Source organism: Carcharodon carcharias, chromosome 9, assembly GCF_017639515.1.
Source record: "Carcharodon carcharias isolate sCarCar2 chromosome 9, sCarCar2.pri, whole genome shotgun sequence".
In the NCBI taxonomy this organism is placed as follows: Eukaryota; Metazoa; Chordata; class Chondrichthyes; order Lamniformes; family Lamnidae; genus Carcharodon; species Carcharodon carcharias.
In genome coordinates this window covers 4914304-4940104 of record NC_054475.1, presented here as the reverse complement: position 1 = coordinate 4940104, position 25801 = coordinate 4914304, and the positions used below count along the sequence as shown (strand labels likewise).

Below are 25801 nucleotides of genomic sequence, written 5' to 3'. Positions count from 1 at the left end.
TAGGAAAAGAAGGAGGCCATTCAGCCCCTCAAGCTGGTTCCACCATTCAATGTGACCATGGCTGAACTGTGACCTAACTCCATATAGCTGCCTTTGCCCCATATCCCTTAATTTGATTAACAAAAACCTTATCAACCTCAGATTAAATTTAGCAATTGATCCACAACAATTGCCTTTTGCAGAAGACAGTTCCAAACTTTTACCACCCTTTGTGCGAAGATGTGTTTCCTAATTTCACTCAAAGGTCTGCTCTAACTTTTAGGCTATGCTGCACTAGTCCTAAGATCTCCTGATCGGGGAATAAATTAAAAAAATAAATTGAACTCCTTCGGGTGTCTCAGCAGTAAACACAAGAGTAGGGATGGATGGTCATGGACCAGGACAAAGCCAGGTTTGATCCCTCGCTAGCGCTGAGTTAGTTTTAGTTACAGTGGGTGCTAGAGTTGGTCTTAAGAGCTTTTGGAATAGGGAGTGAAAAAGTTTGGATTTCTGTTTCATGTTATTATCCCCCCCCACTGCCCACCCCTCTCCCCGTTAGAGAGTGAGCTGGGTGGAAGTCAGGAAGAGGAGAGGGTTGAATTTCCGAGTGACTTTTTCATGGTTGAGGCACCTCCTGACATTTAAAGACTGATTTTATGCGTCGCATTAATAGTGGTGAGCCATACCCCATCAACACCAGTAGCTCATACTGAAGCAGAGGAGGAGAGGGTTGGAAGGATGGGCAGATGTTAGCCATGAAATAAGGGGTCTCCCATTTCAAGTCGTTGGTCTGTAGAATGCTCTTCCCTCAAGAGCAGAGGAGACTGGGTCATTGATTATTTTTAAGACTGAGTTAGGCAGATTCCTGATTGACAGGGGAGTCAAAGTGTACAGAGGGTGGACAGAAAAGTGGGGTTGAGGCCACCATCTGACCAGCCGTAGTCTTATCAAATGACAGAGCAGGCTTAAGGGGCTGAATGGCCCACTCCTGCTCCTAATTCATATGCTCGCATCTTTGTATGACTTTCTGATAGTGGGCAGCGCACACTCAAGTTTCTGATATACACTGCCAGCCAAGTGGGTGTGGATAGGACAGGCAACACCCACTCACAGAGTAGTCCTCCTTTACCTTTTACACCAGCAATGTTAACGGTGCCACTTGGGTGAAATGCCAGAAAGTTAGCAGCAACCATGGGACGAAAAAAATAATTCAAACCAATGGCCGCTGATTCAGGAGTGGAGAAGGGGTTTGGGGGGATTGGGGGATTGGGAGGGGGAGGTGCGGTGGTGGGTGTGCAGATGGGGGTGGTAACCTATGACCAAGAAATAGAAAGTACTGCACATGGTGGAAATCTGAAACAAAATGGAAAACAATAGAGACTCTCAACAAGTCATCCCTGTCAAAACACAAAGCATGTTCTGAGAAAGATTAATATACCTGAAGCATCAACAGCCGCATGTTTCTCTGACAGATGCAGCCCAACAGCCCGAGGTATCTCCCAGTGTTTGATTCACCCGGTTTGTTATGGGGGGGGGTGAAGACGAAATGGCCTAGAAATGGCCATTGGAAGTCGACATTGGGATTCATGTACAGTTTGCTAAATTGTTCCCTCACAATTCAACTCAAAGTACCTGCATTGCAAGTTCCTGAGAGTGGATAATGGCACAATAAGGGCAACAAGGCACCTGGGACCTTGGAAAACAATGGGATCAACAGTCCATCTCCTTAACCAATGAGAAATAAATTGAGGAATAATGGAAAAGGAAAAAATGTGAATTCGTTGCCAAATTAGATACCTAAAAGTAAATAAAGATAGGAGAAGAAATATTTAAGAAAGAGAGAGCTGAAAAGAAAGAGACAGACAAAAAAACCCAGAAAAATATTTCAAATTAAACTCTCTAAGAGCAATTGACTACCTGAAGGAATGAGACTCCAAAGTTTCTGGAGAGGCTGACTGGCCTTGCAGGAACATAATTCTCCTTGTTAAAAAGGTGCTTGTTTTGTTAAATACCAGCCCCAACTTTGCGGCGAGTTTAATTAAGGTGAAAAAGCGGCAATTTCTTGAATTACACAGGGTAGGTTAGAGATGAGCTCCTCCCATTTTCTCAAGGGTAATGGAAAGGAGATGCAAATCATGGGCTATTATGTGGCTATTGGCATTTCATGGGCTAACTCTTGCTTGCTACAAATTGTTGGGTTATTCACACCTTAATAACGGCATGTGCATTAAACTCACCATTATTTACCCAGCAAATTCTGAGACCTTTATCTACTTTTATTTTTAAGTAACCGATGTAATTGTTACCTGCAATAATGCATTTCTGGTGATGTTCTCAAAGGCATGGTCCACATTGATATCCTCTTTTGCACTCACTTCAAAGTAAGAAACATTGTGAGCTGTGCACCAAGCTTCTGCCTCATCACTTGCAACCTGGAGGAGTGAAAAGAGAGGAGGAGTGATCATAACGTTAGCAAAACTACAGAATCATAGTTCACAAGGTTAACCACCTGTCTGCTGAAAAAATTTACAATTTATCCTATTTATTTGAAAACCCAAATTTGGCGTTAGTCCTTTGCCTTGCCTGGTTTGCACCCCATTCTGCAGTTTTTGATGCACGCTTCTTAAAGTCACTTTCTTAATTAGTTGAAAAAGAGCCACTGTTAGCCACTCAAGAGAGTGGACATTAGGTTTTAACCTGGTCATGTTACAGAAGGGTCACTTCAAATTTCCATGGCCAGGATTTTCCATTTGGGGGGGTGTGGGGGAGAGCGGGAGTGGGCGTGGGTGGGCGCGGACCTGAATGCCGCCTGTGATTGGGTACACTTCGCCATTTTATGTGGGTGAGCCAATTAAGACCCATCCAGCGTATTTGCCGACTCCCATGGATAGCGGGAGTGGGCGGGCGGTGGTGGGAATGCACGGACTACCGGGTCCAGTGGTGACCCCGCAGTCTGGTTAAAGGAAGGCCAGGCAGCCTCCTGTAGGCTGCTCACAACGGCCAGTTCCAGGCCTCCGCAGAGGGGTTCGGGTGAGCGGGGCAGGCTGCAGGGCAATGCACTCCTCGTGTTTCCGATGATTGCCTTGCTGCCCTCCCTGAGGAGGTGGCAGCATGGCCAGAGGTGTTGGTCCCCCAGGGTGGGAGGAGGAGGCTCCCCCACATGACGAAACATGACTGGGAGGAGGTGGTGGAGGTGGTGAGCTCCCACGATGAGGAGCACCTGGATCCAATGTCGCAAGCACTTCAACGATTTGTTGCGCTCTGGCAGGGTGAGTTCAATGTTGGCATTGGGCATTTAACCCAGCAGGCAGTGTTACCCCCTGTGGCTTCCCCCAGCCCAAGTGTTACTGTCGTGACAGCATTGAATCATTTAGGGTGTTTTTCCTTTGCTGGCTGGCCGAGCAGATATTGCCCCACCTGAGGTCAGCCTGAGTGGGTCATGAGGAGATGAATTCTCCTCCGCACCATGTGTTGGTCTTAGTCCCACATGACTGGTTTGGGGGCAACCTGGAGGAGCTGCACCTAGTCACAGACTCAGAGCTCCAGGACATGTCCTAGTCAGGGTGATGAGATGGTGGAAGTGGAGCCTCAAGGTGTCGGGGCAATGAACCATCTGCTGCCCTCTGTGCTGTATGTGGTTGCGCCTCCTTGCTATGGGAGAAAATACCGTGTAGTTCCTAATGTGATGTAGGCAGCATGTGGCCAAGGGGGTGTTGGGTGGGTGGGAGCAGGCCTTGCATCTTGGTCTGAATGATCAGCTGCAGCGAGGAGAGAAGACACTGGAGGCCTGATGTGCCCCACTCTGGTTGGGGTGGGCCGAGCGTGGACAGAGTCCGTGTGCAATTTGCACAAATCAATGCTCTTCTCTCATTTTCAGGAGAAGAATGTTCATAACGCGGCCGAGTGTGTGAGGACTGGAGGTGGCCAGGCCCAGCTCACCATACTAAGCTGCTTCGAGCAGGAGGCCCTGGATCTGGAGAGGCGCCATGCACCCAGGTCCACTGGTGTCGGTGAGGCTGGGGTGGCACGGCCAGGTATTTATGCCCAACAGTGAGGTCAGCATTGTCCTCCCAACAGCCAGAGCACTGCTGAATGTTAAATTAGTTAATTTAGCAACATTGCTGGACCGTTGGTTATGGAAGGATGGGCGCATAATGATCTGGGGGACGGGGATGAACTTTGTCATTGTCTCCCCGCGAAGTGATCCACTGTCCTTGTTCTTCCTTTCAGCATCATCAGAGCAGGGCCGGGAGGAGGAGCAGCAGAGACCCCCCCCCTCACCTGAGGGGCCTGAAGTCTCACCAGCGTCACACCATTTCTACGAGGCAGGCACCAGCACAGATACTAGCACCTCGACGGGGATTAGAGCAACGGCCAGTGTCCTGGGGCACAGCGGTGAGGGCACTTCACAGTCACTGGAGGAGCTGGCAGAGACAGAGAGTGCCCATGGAGGCAGCAGTTGGAGGACAGCAGGGGACCAGGCACATGCTCAGTCAGTACCTGATGATGGGCCTCTGGAGTTGTCCACGATGCAGCAGGTGCAGGAAATGTGGCCGAGTGTGTGGGAGCATCCGGGGGAGATACATGAGGCTATGCTTGGCTTGGTCTCGATGGTGGGGGAGTCTACGTGGATGATCGCTGCAACAATGAGCCTCATTTTCGAGTGCCATGAGTCCACCATGGAGAGAGTGGTGACTCTCATGGAGACCCTACTCCAGGAGACCCACCAGGGCGTCCTGGGGATGTGCTCTGACCAGCAAACCCTTACATCAGCATTGACCTCAGCTGGTCAGTGCCAGTGTGGGAGATGGTGTGGACATCAGGTGTCCCAGCTTGGTGCCCATCCATCCCCGGTGAGCAGGGAGGTGCGACATGATCTTACAGTAGCGCAGCAGCTGCCTGTCATCTCTGTGGGCACCCCCCAGGGCGCTCCGGGTCAGGGCACCTGCTCCTCCTCCCCTCTCCCAGTGAGGCTGCAGTGACTGGGGAGGTGCCACCTGTGGAACTGGCAGCTCCCTTCCAGGCTGGGCCCAGCACAGGCTCCACAGGCCAGAGGACGACCGCCAAGGTCATCGAGGCCAACAGGAAAGCAGGGTCAGCAGGCTGGCTCCGAGCGATGGGGCAGGACCAATCTGTAGCACCCGAAAACATAAGCATAAGGCACATTAAGCACACCACGGGTTTCTTACTGGTGCTTTTGTGTTGGCCCGAGATTAGGTTTTTATGGTTTCTCTTTGATTGTTTACACTATTGTTTAATGTTTGAGATAACTTCTGATTCACACTTTAAATGTTAGATGTGTCACCATGGCTGAGGGTGCCTCGTTTCTTCTGCATGTGTGTGTTTAGGAAAAGTGTCATGAGTGTTTCTTTGGACATTCAGCTTTATGTACCAGGCCTTTAGTTACTGCTGATCACCTGGCAGATTTTCCACTTAGGTGTCGAGGATCGAGGCACCAGCCTAGGCTTGTCCTGGTGATCCAGCTGTGCTAGCTGAATGTTCATTGGATTAAAGCTTCCCAGGTGTCCCTGCCTCCTTGGAGTAGCCCCGGGTCAGCGTTTACCCCCTCACCATTTCCCTGTGCATGTTCATCCTCGGAATCACTGCTGGACTCATCGTGTGCAGCTGCAAACACTGTGTCAATGGCTTCATCGTCCACCGCGTTCCCCCCCTTTCCAACACAAGGTTGTGGAGAGCACAGCATGCAACCATTATCAGCGATACACGACTGAAGGGTACTGGAGTGTGTCCCCTGCATGGTTTAGTCATTTGAAGCACAGCTTGAGAAGACCGATGGCTCTCTCCACCACAGCCCTTGTGGTGCTGTGGATCCTATTGTACCGCTGCTCAGCTTCTGTTTTTGGATGGTGGAGAGGCGTCATGAACCAACTTCTGAGGGGATAGCCCTTGTCACCCAGCAGCCATCCATCCAGCCGGGCTGGAGCACTGAAGAGCCCCGGCACCTGGGAATGTCTGAGGATGTAGGTGTCGTGGGAGCTGCCTGGGTACCTTGCACAGACTTGTAGAATCAGCATCCTGTGGTCACACACTATCTGCACATTCATGGAGTGGAAGCCCTTCCTGTTGACGAAGGCACCGGGCTCACCCGCTGGTGCCTTGATGGCCACATGTGTACAGTCTATAGCACCCTGGACACGGGGGAAGCCAGCAATGGCTGTGAAGCCTCTGGCTCGCTGTGTCTGACTTACCTGGTCTCAACGGAAGTGGATGAAGGTCAATGCCCATCTGAACAGAGCGTCTGTGACCTGCTTGACACAAGTGTGGACAGCTGATTGGGAGACACCACAAAGATCACCCACCGAGCCCTGGAAGGAGCCGGGACATAGAAGTTGAGGGCAGCTGTGACCTTCAGAGTCACTGGCATGGGGTGTCCACACACACAGTTCGGGGAGATCTCAGGCCCAATCATCTGCCAGATATAGTTGATTGTCTCCCTTGAGAGGCGGAGCCTCCTTCAGCACTGCACCTCAGTCCTATTGAGGTAACTGCTTCACTGGCTATATACCCTGGCAGCAGGATAGTGGCGTCTTCTGTGGCCCCTTCCACCTTGGACTATTTCTTGGCCCTGCGCCCCTTGTGCCTGCGTCTGTCCTCCCAAAGGTGGCTCCCCTGGAGGCTGAATGTGCAATCCTGACCACCTCCTTCTTCTAGCCTTCCCTTCCTCCTCAGAGGAGCTGCCTCCAGTGGACAGATCAGATCCCATTCCCAGGCTAAGGGAAGGCTTCCTGAAACCTGCAGGCCCGGAAAAGATTCCTCACTGCAGAGTGCTGACCTGAAGGTTCAGAGTCCAGAAAAAGCAGCTGAGATGTGTTCTGAAGTCCTGCAGATCACACTGGTAAGTTTCAAAAACTTTCAACAATAAATACTTCACAGAGCAGATTCACAACCCCACTGAGCCCTCTTATCCCGCCCGGGGATGTGGTTAATAGGAATGTCTCCTACCCGCTTGCCAGTTGTGCCCGAAAATTGACGTTGATTGAAGACTGAAGGGCGCTAAGTGGCCTGTTAATTAATGGCGGGTGCACGTGTTGGACTTCATCGTGCGCCCGCCCAGTGAAATATCGTGATGGCGCAGGGTGACTTCGGGACGCTCGCCCAATGTTACCGTGCGGACATGTGGGGTCCACCTCCTGCACGTCCAACGGACAATTCTGCCCCGTGCGTTTCTGAGCTGACATTCCAAAGCCTGACACAGTTGGCAAAGTGACTCATTGCATCCGTGTCAGTGATACAGGGAAGCTGATGGAACATAATCTCTGGCAAGTGTTCCATGCCTCACTTCACATCAATCTGTCAATGCACGCTCCAGTGTCAGAAGTTGTGTGTGGAAGGTTATTGTGACAAACCTGACACATGGCTCCTCTGGCAGCTTCGTTTGTCCAAGAAGATGGAATGAAAGAAAGACTTGCATTTCTAAAGTGTCTTTCACAATCCCAGAATGTCTCAAAGAGCTTTAATGACTCTTGAAGCGCAGGCACTGTCGTGGTGAAGTAAACCTGGCAGACGGTGTGCGCACAGCAAGTTCCCACAAACAGCGGTGTGATAACGACCAGATCATCCGTTTTTCTGATGTTAGCTGAGGGATAAATATTGTCCCTGACTCCTAATAGGGCCCTGGGTTTTTTTACAACCACCTTAGAGCTCTGACGGATTAGAGACTGACCCGAAAGACAGCATCCCTGACAGTGCAGCATTCCCTCAGTGCTGCCTTGAAGAGTGGGCCTAAAGAGACAACAATCCCTCTTTAGGTGTTTTTTTTTTTAATGCTGCACTGCAAAAATTTATAGTTGGTACCAAATCCGGAATCCAGAATTCCCAGACGGACCAACCCTTATGGGGAAAACTGCATCTCAAGAAGTCGAGAGCCACCTGCAGAAACTAAAATCACTCATGTTGAGCAGTGGTGTTGTGAAAATATAATAATTTTCATAATATTATTGTAATTTATTGTAAAAGTAGGTTAATAGTGGGGATTGGATTAATTTATCTGTGTATAGGTGTGTGTGTGTGTGTGTGTGTGTGTGTGTGGGGGGCTTTTAATTAAATTACAGACAGCTGGCCTGGGTGCTTTGATGTAACAGAAGGGGAACTAGGTTTGAAATGCTAAATATGTAAACATGGCTGAAGTTTTAGAGTGTGAGGTGTGAAGAATATTTGCATTTTTTGATAAACCAGAGTAGTGAATTTCAAAGAGATGGTAAGATGTTACACCTAGCCATAGGAGGCTAAGCCAAACAGTGTGTTTATTTTTCCCAAAGATTACTGATAATATGAGTGCTATGAAAGATTTATATTATGGAAAAAGTGAAGTTGCAAATACACATTGGGAAATGGAATTTACATTAAAAAGGGAGAAACCTGGATAAAGGAGATTAAACCTTTTGTGTAAGAGGGAGGAATTCTAAGATCTAACAAGTGTGAAAAGCCTCCAGCCTCTATGTACCAAGCTGCAGCCTATAGGAACTGAAGATAAGAGAATTAATTTTAAATATCACTGTCCAGGTTACTGTGTGCTTTGCCTGAGTCTGTTGAGATCTATTCTGTTTTACTGTGGCTTTAACGAAGGTGTAACTGGGAGTCAGATTAATTAGGGGAGCTAGGAGTTATCATGGTAGTAATCTGTAAACCTATGTATGTGCTTAAAATCATTTCTTTTATTAATAAATGTTTAATTTAGTTTTGTAAAAGACCTCTAAGACTCTGTGATCTATTATTATTGCATTCAAGGCTTGCATCTCAAAATAAAAATACAAATTGCAAAACAGCTGTGGCAGCTGTTTTGTTTCAAGTTTCCCTCTGGGATTTGAGCAGCTCATCATTTACAATCCACTGTGCCATAACAAGTCGATAAATGGCTAGGAATTAGTGTTGCTCATATTCAAAGTTGTATGACATCTCACTGCGATATTCATGCATATCTTTGCCTCTTTCTTTTGAATGGATTAACACCTTGTCTCAGTAATGAAATGGAAGCAGAGATGGAGAGTGGGACAAATACTTCAATTTGTTTTCACGCCCTATGACCATTCATGGAGAATGCACTAGTTGATGGTGACTGTCAGTTAACTGCCAAGCATTGTTTGAAATTTAAACCAGGCAGCTTGACTCTGACTGGTCAAGGAATTGCCGTGAAGAATGAACCAGTGAATGACTGTCACTTGTTTTGTTTAGCTGAACAGGTGCAACATGTTTACATGTTCTCTCTGTCCACAAAGAATAGGGTCCATGTATTAATGTATGTAGTCTCCTGTACATGCAAATGCGCCACACTCTGAGCCCGATGGACAATCTTAAATTGGTTGTCAATGCAATTCTTAGCACACTGAGGATTATTTAGCAAATGATGTCCAATCACAGAATCACATCTAATGTTGGACTCTGTGTTTTGAGTTTTGCTGCTTGTGTACTTTGTCCATTGTGAACAACGGGAGGGATGTGCTGTTTGATATGATCTGCCAGTCTTCGGGACGTACGGCCTTGTTCTGATGAGTGCAAGACAAAAAGCGTCGACAAAATGTCTCTTTTTTCAGTGGTACTCAAGTCCTGTTCTACCAAACGGCTACTTAAGAACAGGAGTGTAGCAAATAAAAGCAAAAATTAATTTAGAGGCCATGACTATAGGTTAGTCACTAAAAAATCCAATTGAAAATTCAGGAGAATGTTTTTAATCCAAGGAGTAAGAATGTGGAACTCGCTACAAGGCAAATAGCATTGGTGTTCAAGAAGAAACTAGTCGATGAGGCAGAAACTAGTCGATGAGACAGAAAGGACCAGAAGGATGTAATATTGATGGGGCCAGATGATGAAGAGTGGGAGGAGTCTCATGTGGAGCTCAAAAGCTAGCATAGTCAGCTGGGCTGAACGTCCTGTTTTTATGCTGAAGATTCGCTGTAAATTTATGTAAGTCAAAGAGAGCTGAAAGGCTAACATATTTAATGGTTTCTCACTCTGGTGGTGCATTCCACCCTTGTTCTTTCATGATGTAAGGGAATGTGACAGATTGTGGAGGCTAAATCTCTTCTTCAGTTCTCTGCACAGTAAACTCCTGCTATCTTTGAACCTGCCTGATGGAAACAATGTGCCCTCTATTCGAGGAAGGAATGCTAGCATCGGAAGGTGGGTCAAACAGTGTGGTCCTTCTCCACCACCTACTGGCTAGTTTAAGAACAGCAGAGCCTTAACTTTTTTCACGAGAAACTTGCTTGGTTCAAATAGAAGCCCTGCATTCTGTTTCTTCCTTTCCTTCCTCCACAGTCTTCCTCTTTCTCTCTGCCTCTTTCTCTCTCTCTCTCTAAATTATTTTGATTTCCTGTGAGGTGATTTCACTGAGTCACCCGCCACTACAATTATCAAATAGGTGGCTAGAAAATAGGCAGTTTTTTCAAAAAGTGTAAGTCCCGGATACTGAATGTGCTGATTTATAATTACAGGGGATCCGCTGTGACTCAGCTGGTGACACTCATGACTCTGAGTCAGAGTCTTGGCTTCAAGTCCCACTCCAGGAGTTGAACAGAAATATCCCGTGCAGTACTAGGGAGTGCTGCACTACCAGAGGTGCTGTCGTTTGGATGAGATGTTAACCTGAGACCCCATCTGTCCTGTCACATGGCACCACTTTGAAGAAGAGCAGGGGAGCTATCCCTGGTCTCCTGGCCAATATGTCTCCCTCAATCAGCGTCACACACACTGGTCATTATCACATTACTGTTTGTGGGAGCCTGCTGTGTACAGACTGGCTGCTGTGTTTCCTTCATCACAACAGTATCAGTACCTCAAAAGTATTTTCTTGGCTGTGAAGCACTTTTGAGACATGCTGTGGTTGTGAAAGGCATATTCCTTTCATGAACAAAGTGAACATAAATGATAATGACTTTCAGTGAAAGAGGTACATCCAGGCCTTTGTACTGGCAACGGGCAAATAAACAAAATTGTTCTATCAGGTTGGAGAGTGGGATTTTATAAGCAGAATAAAAAAAAACAATGTAAAAGGGGAGCTGGTGGCATAGTGGTATTGTCTCTCGACTGGTACTCCACAGACCCAGGGTAATGATCTAGGGACCTGGGTTTCAAACCCACCATGGCCGATGAAATTTGAATTCAATAAAAATCTGGAATTAAAAGACCATGAAATGGTTGTTGTAAAAGCCCATCTGGTTCACTAGGGAAGGAAATCTGCTGTCATTACCTGGTCTGGGGTCTGCTCTACATGTGACTCCATTACAGCAACGTGGTTGATTCTTAAAATGCTGCTGGGCAAGGGCAACGAGCAATAATCGGTGGCTAGGCCAGCGATGTTCATATCCCATGAAAGAATCAATTTTAAAATATAGTGGTATTGTCACTGGACTAGTACCCCAAAGACCCTGGGTTCGAATCCCACCATGGCAGATGGTGAAATTTGAATCCAATAAAAATCTGGAATTAAAAACCTGACCACAAACTCGTTGTTGTAAAAATTCACCTGGTTCATCAATGCCCTTTAGGGAAGATAACCTGCCAACCAGACCCACAGCAACGTGGGTTTTAAAAAAGGGCAATCAGGGATGGCCAATAAATGCTGGCCTGGCCTAGCCAGTGATGCCCATATTCCATGAATGAATAAATTAAAAAAAAATGAAACTCGCTTGTAACTTTCCTTTGTCAACAAGTACCTTGACAGCAGCACTTACTGTTCTTAAGCTCTGTCTGGCCTGCATTGGATAACTCTCGAATCCCACTCCCATATACTATCTCATGCCACAACCACACAAAAGTAAATATGTGATGGAATTAAGGAGAATAGACACCATTCCACAAACAAGTTATAGGACGAATAGACTACAAAATAGCCCAATCACCTACTTTATAAAGACTATGCAAATGATTGAGAATTTAATGAACTGACAATATATGCAACTGTGAACTTTAATACAAAATGCAGAGCGTATAGAAGAACTTATATTTCTATTCCGTCAATTAAGGAGACCTGCATTTTGCAACATACTGTAATTATTTCTATACAAAAATTTTCATAATTGAGCAATCCTTTATTATTTTATAGTTTTTTTTATTTTAATGATTGTCTATAACTATGTAATGAATTATGATTACTTGCTGAACTTGTGTTGTCACCATCATCATGATATTTCAATAACCCAATTATCTCTTTTGCCTATCTAAGGAACTCCTGTTTATATTACATGTGGAAGTTTACTGACTGACCGTATCCATCAGGACTTTAGGAGATTTCCCAGTTTGGTAGCAGGACTGAGGAACTTCAATTTTGTGGCAAGACTAGAGAAACTGGGATTATTCTTCTTAGGGTTGAGGAGGTTAAGGGGGGATCTGTTTGAGGTATTCAAAATTATGAGGGGCTTTTGAGAACAAAGGAACAAGAGGAGGGCTTTAGCTCTTTAAGCCCATTCTGCCATTCAATCAGATCATGGCTGACCTGGACCTGACCCCATGGGCTGAATTATATGGGGTGGAGTGGTCCAATGGCCAAAAAGTTAGGGCAGAGCCAGCCCAGGGGAAAAATGGCTGCCCCACAGCCATTTAACGGCCAACTGACTATTAATAGGTTGGAGGCAGGATTTCTGCCCCTCAGGAACAGGAAGTCCCACCTCAGATAGCTGTCAGCCAATCAGAGGCTGGCAACTTACGATGTACCCAAAGCGCCAGCGGGAATGGTGGCCACTGCCGGTACTGCACTCGGGCAATGAGGCTGCGGGCGGGGATAGATTGGAATTTCCTAAGTGATTGTGGGTCAGCAATGGGGTGTGGGGGGGTTGGGGGGCGGTGCAGGGGGTTTGAGAGGCCATGTGGAGAGGGCAATCTATGGGGTGGTTACAACTTGGTGGGGGTGGGGTGGGTGGGGTGAGGGGGGGTGCTGTGATGGGCACAGGGGACCAGTTAAGGAGGGGCGCCAGCGCCCCCTCCCACCCCCCACCACCCTGCCCACCACGGCAAAGGCAAACTTGCCGGGCTGGCTGATTGGAGTGGCCCTCTCCTGCTGCCAGTTAAATGCTTATGGTGATGGGATGAAGCCCTTAAGTGGACATTAATTGCCTACTTAAGGGCCCCAATTAGTCTAGTGACAGGCGGGCTACCCCTGTCACTGGTATAATTGCAATGGCGGCAAGGGATGGGTGGCAAGATGGTGGGCAGTCTGAATACCAGATTTAACATGGACCCCACCTTCAAACCTGTCTTCGGCAGAGTGTTAAATCGAGCCCAAATATCCATTCCCCCCACCTTCGCCACCCCCCCCCCCCCCCCCTGTTCCTCAATAACTTTGGCTAACAAAGATCCATCAACCTCGGTTTGACAATTAACAATTGACCTATTGATGTTTGCAGAGGAGAATTCAGAAGTTGACAAAGTCGATAGGGAGAAAACTGTTTCAACCGGCAGGAGGGTAACCAGAGGTCACAGATATAAAATAAATAACAAAACAATCAGGGCATGATGAAGAGTTTTTTTTTAGTACAGGAAATTGTTATGATCTGGAATCCACTGCCTGAAAGACCAGTGGGAGTAACTTTCAAAAGAATACTGGCTGTGTACTTAAAAGGGAAAAAAATGTAGGGTTATGGGGAATGCGAGTGTGCTGATTGGAATATCTGTCAATGAACCATGACGGAGGTGATGGGCCAAATGGCCTTCTTTCATACTGTATGATTGTACGGTTATATAATAACTTACCTGTCTAGCATCTACATCAATTTTGTTGCCTAAAACAGCAAAAGGATAATCCTTATATTCCAAAGGAATTTGCAGCAATATCTCCTCCCTCCAGCCTTCCAGGTCATAGAAGGAATCTTGGTCAGTCACGTCGAATACAAGCACACAGCCATCTGATCCTTTAAAGAAGGAGGGCACCAGTGACTTAAAACGTTCCTGACCTCCTGTGTCCCAGATCTGAGTAAGAGAACAAAGGGCAAGTCAGTCAATATTGGATTAAATGGCTGCCTCATGGGTGTCCCGTGGTCATTCAACAAACTTCCTTTTAGTTCATCCATGGGCCTGGGTGTCACTGGCAAGACCAGCATTTGTTGGCCATTTCTAATTGCCCCTGAGAGCAGTTATAACCATGGTGTTGAAGTTCTGGAGACACATTGTACACCAGAGCAGGTAAGGGTGGCATATTTCCTTCCCTAAAGGGCACCGATGGGTTTTTATATGGTCACCATTAGCAAGGTTAGATTTTAATTCCAGACTTTTTTTTGAAATTACTTGAATTTAAATTTTACCAATTGATGTGGTGGGTATTTGAACCCAGGCCCCCAGAGCATTAGCCTTGGGCCTACTGGAATAACTGGCCCAGTAATGTTACCACAACACCACCATCTCCTTTCAGAGCTACCACTCACAGGTCAGCCCTGCAAAGTAAGAGGATGGCTCAAGATTCTAACCTTTGTTGCCTTTGTTTTGGGTTTATCAGCATGTTTTACTTTTATTTATCCTTTCATGGGGTGTGGGTGTCGCTGCCAAGGCCAGCATTTGTTGCCCATTCCTAACGGCCCTTGAACCGAGTGTCTTGCTGGGCCATTTCAGAGGGCAGTTAAGAGTCAACCAGAGTCTGGGGTCACATGTAGGTCAGACCAGGTAAGGCTGGCAGATTTCCTTCCCTGATGGACATTAGTGGACCGGATGGGTTTTTACAACAATCGATGACAGTTTCATGGTCGCCATTACTAAGATTAGCTTTATATTCCCGATTCTGTTAATTGAATTTAAATTCCAACAACTGATATGGTGGTATTTGAGTCTGTATCCTCAGAGCGTCAGCCTGGGCCTCTGTCTGGGCCTCTAAGTCTAGTGACCTTACCACTACGGTAAGAAAAAAAAACTAAAGACTTGACATTTTAAAGCCACCGTGTAGAACTGAGTATATGAGTGACGAATCTTGCTGGTCGATTTTTGCCATTTGCTCCAATGACTTCAAACAAACAGCTTCTTGCCCTTAACCTTCCCCTTATTTTTAAGAACTTGCTGCACCTGCACATTAGTTGTCCACCAAACTAATAGCAGAAAGATAGGGCTAGTAGGTAATTGCATAAGTACATTTTTAAAATTGTAATAATTGTTATTTCAATGACAACCAACCTCTCTGACCTTGAGAATTAACAGTTTAAACTGTTCAGTACCATTCCAGGCATATTGCCAATTCCACTTAACCATTTTTAAAACTGTCAGATTTTATATTTTTTTTTAATTTCCCTCTATGCCTCTTTTCTGTGTCTTATTCCTTTTATCTCTCTCCTTGGGCAGAATCTTGTTGACGCATCGGGGGTCTCGTCTACCAGCTGAAGAGTTGGTGAGAGGCCCACTCTGCCTCCTCCTGAAGGCCCACGCTGAGCCACAAGCCAGTCAGGCAGTGGCAAGGCCGCCAGCAGGCCTTCTCCCGAAATCAAGACCCCGGGATGGGAGTCCCGCCTAGCGAGAGCTGCCGGCCAATCAGAGCCCAGTAGCTGTTGCACTCAGCAGCACCACAGAGGAGACAGTGGCTGCTGCCAGAAGAGCTCCCCTGGAGTTCCAGGATTGTGGAGCAACCCAGGCCACAAGTAAGTAATAAAGGGGGGAGGGGGGCTATGAAAAGAGAGGTTCAGATACAAGGACAAGGGGGTGACTCCCAGCCAGCAAACCCCCCCCCACCCCACCCCCCGGCTTTCCTGATATCCAGTCCTTCAATCTGGCACTGAGTGCCTTTGGTTGGGATCCACCCAGAGATGACAAGCTGGCTGAGTGGTTTTAGCTTTGGTGCATGTCAATGGCAACAGGCTGGCCTGCAGCTGGCTGTGGGGTGAGACCCTCAAGTGGTGGTAAATTGACCGTTGGCGATGGGGTGGGAAGGTCAACCCCGGGCCTTCCTGCCCAGAGCTTAATTTGAGCAGAGGTGGGAAGGTGATGGGGTTTGGTTGTGCCACCATCCAGCCTTATATACAATTCCTTCCCACCTCCAGCCCGTCACCAGTGAAAGCACGAGATTCTGTGCTTTATTTCTCTTCCTCTATCTAATTTGACTTTAGTTCACCCTTGCTCCTTTTTCATCATTCGTTGGTTTCATTCTCGACCCTTAAATCTCATTGGTTAAAGGAGACACCGTGTTGACCCACCATTCACCGAGGTCCTATGCTCCAATCACCCTCACTGCCCTGTTATCAGCTCATGTTTGCGGTAAATTAAAATGCAAACATTCTGATAAGCTGCAGAATTCATGGAAAGATCTAATTAGTGGTGTATACAGTGAAGTGCCTTGCTTCGGCAAACTTTGGCCCGATATTACTCATGTAATCCCCAGGGGAGCTCTTCCAACGATACATAAGTTCAGACGTATTTAACACTTGAAAAAAAGAAATAACTTGCATTCATACAGCATGTTTCCTGCCTCAGGACATCCCAAATCCACCACCACTGAAGTACTTTTGAAGTGTAGACACTGTTATAGTGCAAGAACCACAGCAGCCAAACAGCAATGAGATCTTGACAAGTTAATCCGCTCTTGTATTGTTGATTGAGGGATAAATATTTACTATGACACCCGGGACAACTCCCTGTTCTTCTGCAAGTTGGGCCTTGAGATGTATTACACCCACCCAAGAGGGTAGATAGGGCCTCAGGTTAACATCTTATTTGAAAGACAGCACCTCCAACAGTGTAACAAGCCCACAGTACTGCACTGGCTTGCCATCCTAGGTTATGTACTTAACTGTCTGGATTGGAACTTGAACTCACTACCTTCTGGCTCAGAGGAAAGAGAGCAACCTCTGAGCAACAGCTGAGCACAAGGGTTGTAAAACAAAGGCTGGGGAGGAATTAAAAGCATCACATCGTGTTGGTGACTTTCCTCAATAGAAGACCATTCCAGGGATTGTGTATCTATACAATGGCTGGACGCAGAGCAGTCAGGGCTTCAGTATGTTCTCAGATGTATAAGTGCACGTGATGAAGCAGGAGAAGCATTCCTCACCTGTAGCTTTACTAACGTATTGTCCACTCCGATCTCTTTTGTAAGGATGCTTGCTCCCAGCGTGGTGCGATACTCCTGAGTGAATCTCTTGTTGACATACCGGTTCAGAAGGGAGGTTTTACCGACCCTACATCAAAGGAATCAGGAAAAAAACAGTCACCCTCAACCTCACTTTTAGGATGTAACCTCAGTCTGCTCCAACTGAAATGACGCAAATATAATGAGATTCATATTTTTGTGGGAAGGAGTCACATGATTGTGAAGGCGCCGGGACTTTCTTTCTCAAAGCAGTTGTCCAGTGCTCAGCAATCCTTTGAATTCGTCGCCTGGACCAGCCTGAGAGTTGCTGTTGGCAGGTGCCAGTTGATGCCCCCAAGCTCTGGTGCTGTTAATAAGCCAATCATTCCAATATTTACAGAGAATTACACACAACCTCTGGCACAAAAATGAATGATTTCACCCAATTGCTCTGAGCTTTTGTTTATGCTTCACACAAGCCTCCTTGCTCCCTGTTTCACCTAACCCCAGCAGCATATCCTTCTATTTCTTTCTCCCTCGTGTATTTATCTAACTTCCCCTTAAATGCATCAATGCTGTACACCTTTCCTATTTCTTGTGGGAGCGAGCTCCACATTCCCAGCATGCTATGGGCGGAATCGTCCCACCCCATTGGCAGCAGGTGTCAGGCTTGTACTGGGGAGAAGGCCAGAAATCAGGTTTACTCCGTTGTGAAGCCAGTTTGCGATTGTCTGCTCTGCCTGTCGACGATGGCCTGTGTTTTCTGCTGCAGCATATCGGGAACCTAACTTCAATACTTTAGCATCTCGTTATAAGCCCAGCTCGCTGGAATCATCCCCTCACGCTGGATCATCGATGATGTTTTTTTTAACAACAGCAGGTAAGCGACCTGGTGCACCCGGTGACTGCACTCTGCTCGGGACTTCGAGGTTTGTTTGCCGACCTTGCTGTGGGCAACACTTGTGGTCGTCAACGCCAGGATTCACAGGCAGCGCCACATCACTTTTACCGGGGGCTCACGGGCAGGTGTCTACCTACCAGGCCAGCCGTAAGGTGGGGGAGGCTTTTTGATGGCTGCAGGGCTGGGGCTTGTTGGGGAAGGAGGAGAAGTGGCCTCAGGCAAAGGGAAGAGGCTGCAGGATGAGGGATCTACTGGAGAAGGGGGCTATCCCAGGGTGTGTGTGGGGGGCACATATTGATCTGTTGTGGTGGCCTCAAGATGGTGAGGGCTGGGGAGGCAGTCTCCAGAGGAGATGAGGCCAGATGGAGATGTGGGGTTGTGTGTGAGAGAGTGAGTGGTGATGTCCCTTGAGCTGGCAGTGAGTGAGATGCCAGTGAATGTGTGATGGGCTTGTGAGTGTGTTGCCTTACCCTGGTGGCACGGATGAGACCATTCATCCGTTTTCTGCACTAGATGGCCGACCTTGTGTGTGCAGCATTGTCACTGACCACCCCCGCCACCACCTCCTAAGCCGGAGCGGTCAGACTGATGGGCCTCCTGCGGCCAGAGTGGGGGGGTAGAGGACATCGTGGTGGGTCTCCACGGCATCCAGAAGGAATCCCAGGGATGTGTCACTGAATCGGAGGCCTGCAGTCTTCTTGGCTTTTGGGGCCACGTCTTCACCGGAGCAGTCCTGGGCTGCAAGCATTGAGAAGTGTATGCGCGTGGCTGCAGTTTGAATATGGTGCCCAGAGTGAGCAAGTGGCGAGGTAGCAGCATGGTGGGCAAATTGGGAAGCGGAATGCTTCCTGCGGCTGCACAATTAATGAGACGGGAGGGGGAACAATACCTGCCATTGTGGCCAACAGGTAATACATCTTTTTACATGCCCGCTACCACACTTAGTGCAAATCTGGGATGATTCCACTGTCTGGATAAAGAAATCTCTCATGAATTCTTTACTGGATTTATTAATGACTGTCATATATTTATGACCCTTAGTTTTGAAGTCCTCTGACCACAAGTGGAAAGAATTTCCTCTCTGTCTGCCCCATCAAACCCCTTCATAATTTTAAAGAACTCAGTCATCTCTTTTCTAGAGACAAGATCCCTAATTTTGTCAATAAAACAAAAACAGAAATACCTGGAAAAACTCAGCAGGTCTGGCAGCATCGACGGAGAAGGAAAGAGTTGACGTTTCGAGTCCTCATGACCCTTCAACAGAACTAGGTGAATCCAAGGAGAGGGGTGAAATATAAGCTGGTTTAAGGTGGCAGGTGGGGGGTGGTTGTGTGGGGGGAGAGAAGTGGAGGGGGGGTGTGGTTGTAGGGACAAACAAGCAGTGATAGGAGCAGATCATCAAAAGATGTCACAGACAAAAGGACAAAAGAACACAGAGGTGTTGAAGTTGGTGATATTATCTAAACGAATGTGCTAATTAAGAATGGATGGTAGGGCACTCAAGGTATAGCTCTAGTGGGGGTGGGGGAGCATAAAAGATTTCAAAATAATGGAAATAGGTGGGAAAAGAAAAATCTATATAAATTATTGGAAAAGAAAAAAAAATAAAAGGAAGGAGGAAGAAACAGAAAGGGGGTGGGAATGGAGGAGGGAGCTTAAGACCTAAAGTTGTTGAATTCAATATTCAGTCTGGAAGGCTGTAAAGTGCCTAGTCGGAAGATGAGGTGTTGTTCCTCCAGTTTGCGTTGGGCTTCACTGGAACAATGCAGCAAGCCAAGGACAGACATGTGGGCAAGAGAGCAGGGTGGAGTGTTGAAATGGCAAGCGACAGGGAGGTTTGGGTCATTCTTGCGGACAGACCGCAGGTGTTCTGCAAAGCGGTCGCCCAGTTTACGTTTGGTCTCTCCAATGTACAGGAGACCGCATTGGGAGCAACGAATACAGTAGATTAAGTTGGGGGAAATGCAAGTGAAATGCTGCCTCACTTGAAAGGAGCGTTTGGGCCCTTGGATGGTGAGGAGAGAGGAAGTAAAGGGGCAGGTGTTGCATCTTTTGCGTGGGCATGGGGTGGTGCCATAGGAGGGGGTTGAGTAGTATGGGGTGATGGAGGAGTGGACCAGGGTGTCCCGGAGGGAACGATCCCTACGGAATACCAACAGGGGGGCTGAAGAGAAGATGTGTTTGGTGGTGGCATCATGCTGGAGTTGGCGGAAATGGCGGAGGATGATCCTTTGAATGCGGAGGCTGGTGGGGTGATAAGTGAGGACAAGGGGGACCCTATCATGTTTCTGGGAGGGAGGAGAAGGCGTGAGGGCAGATGCGCGGGAGATGGGCCGGACACGGTTGAGGGCCCTGTCAACGACCGTGGGTGGAAAACCTCGGTTAAGGAAGAAGGAGGACATGTCAGATGAACTGTTTTTGAAGGTAGCATCATCGGAACAGATGCGACGGAGGCGAAGGAACTGAGAGAATGGGATGGAGTCCTTACAGGAAGCGGGGTGTGAGGAGCTGTAGTCGAGGTAGCTGTGGGAGTCGGTAGGCTTGTAATGGATATTGGTGGACAGTCTATCACCAGAGGTTGAGACAGGGAGGTCAAGGAAGGGAAAGGAAGTGTCAGAGATGGATCATGTGAAAACGATGGAGGGGTGGAGATTGGAAGCAAAATTAATAAATTTTTCCAAGTCCCGACAAGAGCATGAAGCAGCACCGAAGTAATGATCAATGTACCGGAGAAAGAGTTGTGGAAGGGGGCCGGAGTAGGACTGGAACAAGGAATGTTCCACATACCCCATAAAGAGACAGGCATAGCTGGGGCCCATGTGGGTACCCATAGCCACACCTTTTATCTGGAGGAAGTGAGAGGAGTTGAAGGAGAAATTGTTCAGTGTGAGAACAAGTTCAGCCAGACGGAGGAGAGTAGTGGTGGATGGGGATTGTTCGGGTCTCTGTTTGAGGAAGAAGCTAAGGGCCCTCAGACCATCCTGGTGGGGGATGGAGGTGTAGAGGGATTGGACGTCCATGGTGAAGAGTTGGGGGCAGGGAACTGGAAATTGTTGATGTGATGTAAAGTGTCAGAGGAATCACGGATGTAGGTGGGAAGGGACTGGACAAGGGAGAGAGAAGGGAGTCAAGATAACGAGAAATGAGTTCTGTGGGGCAGGAGCAAGCTGACACGATCGGTCTACCAGGACAGTTCTGTTTGTGGATTTTGGGTAGGAGATAGAAGCGGGACGTCCAAGGTTGGGCGACTATCGGGTTGGAAGCTGTGGGAGGAAGATCCCCAGAGGAGATGAGGTCAGTGACAGTCCTGGAAATAATGGCTTGATGTTCAGTGGTGGGGTCATGGTCCAGGGAGAGGTAGGAGGAAGTGTCTGCGAGTTGACGCTCAGCCTCTGCGAGGTAGAGGTCAGTGCCCCAGACAACAACAGCACCACCCTTGTCAGCTGGTTTGATGACAATGTCAGGGTTGGACCTGAGAGAATGGAGTGCAGTAAGTTCAGCGACAGAGAGATTAGAATGGGTGAGAGGAGCAGAGAAATTGAGACGACTAATGTCACGCCGACAGTTCTCAATGAAAAGTTCAAGAGCAGGTAAGAATCCAGAGGGAGGGGTCCAGGTGGAGGGAGAATATTGGAGGTGGGTGAAAGGATCCGTTGAATGGGGAGAGGACTCCTGCCCAAAGAAGTGAGCACGGAGACGAAGGCGGCGGAAGAAGAGTTCAGCATCGTGCCGAGCCCGAAATTCATTGAGATGAGGCCGTAAGGGTATGAAACTGAGTCCTTTGCTGAGCACTGAACGTTCAGCATCGGAGAGGGGAAGGTCAGGGGGTATAGTGAATACCCGGCCGGGGCTGGGATTGGAAGATGGGGTGGGGACGGAGGAACAGGCAGGGGTGGAGGGTCCTAGATGGGTGTTGGTGTCGATGAGTTGTTGGAGATTGTGTTCCTTAGCACTTGAGAGAAAGAGAAAAAGTTTCTTGTTGAGGCGTCGGATGAGACGAAGAATAAAATGAAACTGGGGGCACGCGCAGCTTTGAAAAAGGGTACGGCGATGCTGCTGGAGGGAGAGGTCGAGTGTGTTCATATGGCGGCGCATGGCACTGAGTGTGGATCTCAGAATGTGACGGGAACAGCAGTCCGAGAAACGTTTTATGTCCCGGAAATACCTGTAATCCTGGGTGGGTTCGAAACATGAGGGGTGGAATTTCAGTTGAAATCCACGTGAGGTAAGTCAGAGACGGAGACAGTCACTGAGAAAGGAGATATGGCTGTGAAAGTGGGTTTTAGTAAACAATTTTGTCTGATAGTTATAACTTCTCAGTTGTCGTATCATCCTTGCAAATCTTTTTACACATTCCCTAGCGCCTCTATATCCTTAATGCAATATGGAGACCACAATGCCATACACAACTCAGTGTTGGCTAAACACAATTCTATCTAGATTTAATCTAAACTTTTCAATTCTAATTATTGAGTGTGGCCAGCAGATGGTGCACTTGCTTGATGAACTGCACTGGGCAGTCAGTACGCTGGGGTGAGTTGCTTGGTACGAGGGTTTAAGAATGCAGTTTATCTTCAGCCTCCCTCAGGAAAACAGTGCAATTGTCTAGGTCTGGGCATTTACTGTAACACCATGTCCAGGGTGTCAGGTACGCCTCAGAGAGAGCCCCACTCGAGTAATTATCTTGAGCCCAAAGTTTAGGCTGACACACCTCCCGCAGGTTTACATGTCGTTCCTCCTGTGTGGTGACAGGCTGGCCCACCACTAATTAATTGCCCATGAGAAGGTGTTCATGAGTTACTCTCTTGAACCATTTGGTGTCTGTAGTGGTTTGGTGCAACCGAGTGGCTTCCTGGGCTGTTTCTGAGAGCAGTTAAGAGTCAGCTGTGGGTCTGGAGTCACATGAAAGGTCAGACCAGGTAAGGACAGCAGATTTCCTCCTTGAAAGGACATGGGTGAACCAGCTGGGTTTTTACCACAATCAATGATAGCTTCACGGTCACCATCACTAAGATTAGCTTTCAATACCAGATTTATAAATTAATTGGAATTTTTAATTCCTTGAGCAGCCACAGTGGGATTTGAACCTGCCTTCCCGAAATATTAGGCTGGGCCTCTGAATTATTGGTGCAGTGTTATTACCACTACGCCACTATGACCAAGGAAGGAAGGAAGGATTCCCGATTAATGTTCCCACTAAGTTGTGCAGATGCACAGCCGGGAACAAACAGGCTTCCCAGCAATCTTAAAGGGACTGTGCAGTGGAACAAACAGGTTGTGCATCGCAAAGAGAAACAGTAGAGAACATTGTTCCTGAGGTACAGAAATATTATCAGTCAGCTACTCGCTGTACTTTGTTTTCAATTGTTCATGTTTTAAAATTATTTTGTTTCTTCCCCCCCACTCTTTTCCTGAATGTCTGGATGCTATTAAACATTTGTGATGCATATTTTTAAAAGTTATTTTGCTGCTTACCCAATGGAACCGAGGATAATTATTTTCAAGTCTACTCTCTTGCTGGTGTTCATCTACGGTACCTGGGGAATAAATGTAGGGAAACACTTGTCAACGCTGAACTGACAGAACTTGTCTGCAATGATTGTGGACTGATGCTCTTGAATGGTGCAACTCCCAAAAGGCTATGATTCTAACGTGGTCTGTCTGACCTTGTTAAGATAAAAACTCGCTATTTTTCATCAGAATCAAAATCCTGGAACTCCCTTCCTAACAGCACTGCAGCTGTTCCTTTTTTTTATTCATTTATGGGATGTAGGCCTCGTGGCTAGGCCAGCATTTATTGCCATCCCTAATTGCCCTTGAGAAGGTGGTGGTGAGCTGCCTTCTTGAGCCGCTGCAGTCCCTGTGGTGTAGGTACACCCACAGTGCTGTTAGGGAGGGAGTGCCAGGATTTTAACCCAGCGACAGTGAAGGAACGGTGATATATTTCCAAGTCAGGATGGTGGGTGGCTTGGACAGAAACTTCTGGGTGGTGGTGTTGTCCCCATGTGTCTGCTGCCCTTGTCCTTCTAGGTGGTAGCAGTTGTGGGTTTGGAAGGTGCTGCCTATGGAGCCTACACCCCATGGATTGCAGCGGTTCAAGAAGGCAGCTCACCACCACCTTCTCAAGGGCAATTAGGGATGGGCAATAAATGCTGGCCCAGCCAGCGACATCCACATTCCATGAACTGATGAAAAAAAGATAGCTCTATTCCAAAATGAAAAATGAAATGCTGGAAACACTCAGGTCAGGGAGCGAGAATTACCTACAATTGTACAGCACCGTAACAGGTCTGTGCTACTGTTTCTGCTTCACTCAAGCCTTGTCCCATTCCAGTTCATTTCACATTAACAATGTAACCAGCCATTCTCTTCTCCTTCATGTACTTGCTTAACTTTCCCTTAAAGGCATCTGTATTATTCACATGCTAGCGAGTGCCACATTCTCCCCACTCTCTTAGTAAAGAAATTTCTCTCGAATTCCATTTCAGGATTTATTAGCAATTTATTAGCGAGAAATGGAGTTTACTTTTCAGGTCGATAACCTTTCACTCAAACTCCAGTTTGCTTTAGCTTTAATAAAAATGTTGTTTGCTGCCCAGCAATGTGTCAACATCGAACTGTTTCAACTTTCGCACCAAGGGAAATGTTATTGTAATTTGGGAATGATATTAACTGGATTTTACATAGTCTCCATATTAATGAAAAGATATAGAGGCATTTGAGAATGTGTAGAGAAGATTTACAAGGACGATGTCAGAATTGAGAGGTTATGAGTATCAAGAATAAGCTTTGGCTATTTTCTCTGGAAAGGAGAATATTGTGGGGTGACTGTTAAAGAGGTTATTAAAGTTATGAAGGGGTTTGATGAGGTAGCTCTGGAGGAAGTGTTTCCCCTTGTGGGGAGTCCAAAGCTAGCAGCCATAAATCTAAGAGAGGATGGATAAATCCCAAGAACAATTTAGGAGAAACGTTGGGCAGAATCGTCCTAAATTTGTGCCATAGTGGGCATGAGAAACGTTTTACCTGCTGGACGCAATGGCAGATTTTCACTGTATCGGCCCCCTCCCTGCCTCATTAATTATGCAGCCACAGGAAACACGCCTTCTCACTGGCAGGCGGCCACCGATTTGCCCGCCACACTGTCACTTCATTGCTTCCCCACTCCGGGTGCCATATTTAAACTGCAGCTGCACGCACAGTTCTCAATGCTTGCAGCCCAGGACTGGTCCGGTAAAGACATGGCCCTAAAAACCAAGGAGAGTGCAGCCCCCACCCCACTCCCAATTCAGTGACTCATCCCTGGCCTGCTTTATAGTCGCTGTGGTGGCCCGCCATGCTGTCCTCTACCCCTGCACTCGCCACAGGAGGCCCATCAGTCTCACCACTCCGGCTTGGGAGGTGGTGCCAGTGCTGGTCAGTGCCAATGCTGCACAGAAGAGGTCGGCCATCCATTGCACGAAAAGGATGAATGATATCTCATCTGTGCCGCCAGTGCAAGTCAACCGTCTCGTCAATCTCAAAAGCCCACCACACATTCACTGGCATCTCACTCACTGCCAGCTCAAGGGGACATCACCACCCATTCTCACACCCACCCTCGCATCTCCACCTGGCCTCATCTCCACTGGAGATCGCCTTCTTATCTTGTCCATGGCTCCCCTCGACACACACACACACATGCCTGGCATCCTTCTCATTTGGCCTGGCACGCATCTTGCTCACACTCAACCCATCTGTCTTTATACAGGACAAGATCACACACAATCAACGGAAAAGGTGCCAGACATCAAGGTCCTCACTCCGTTTGAGAGTTGAGTGTTGGAGCTGGCCGGAAAGGATGTAGACCATTGCTGCACCAACAGTTAGATCAGCTGCAAGCATTCATGTGAGGATCCTGCACCAGCTCATCCCTCTGTCAACATTGCTCTGGG

General features: G+C 47.6%; 1 protein-coding gene across 2 annotated transcripts in view; it reads right to left on the bottom strand.

Annotated features, from left to right (window-relative positions):
- Positions 1–25801, bottom strand: part of LOC121281753 (ras-related protein Rab-7b-like) — a 52586-nt gene that overhangs the window by 12938 nt on the left and 13847 nt on the right. For both annotated transcript variants that reach the window (XM_041194698.1, XM_041194699.1), the window contains exons 2-5: positions 23346–23407; positions 16952–17078; positions 13684–13899; positions 2286–2411 (exon numbers count right to left, since the gene is read on the bottom strand). In XM_041194698.1, the coding sequence (XP_041050632.1) occupies positions 2286–2411; positions 13684–13899; positions 16952–17078; positions 23346–23398 (522 nt within the window). In that variant the 5' untranslated portion in view covers positions 23399–23407. The remainder of the gene's footprint in view (positions 1–2285; positions 2412–13683; positions 13900–16951; positions 17079–23345; positions 23408–25801) is intronic.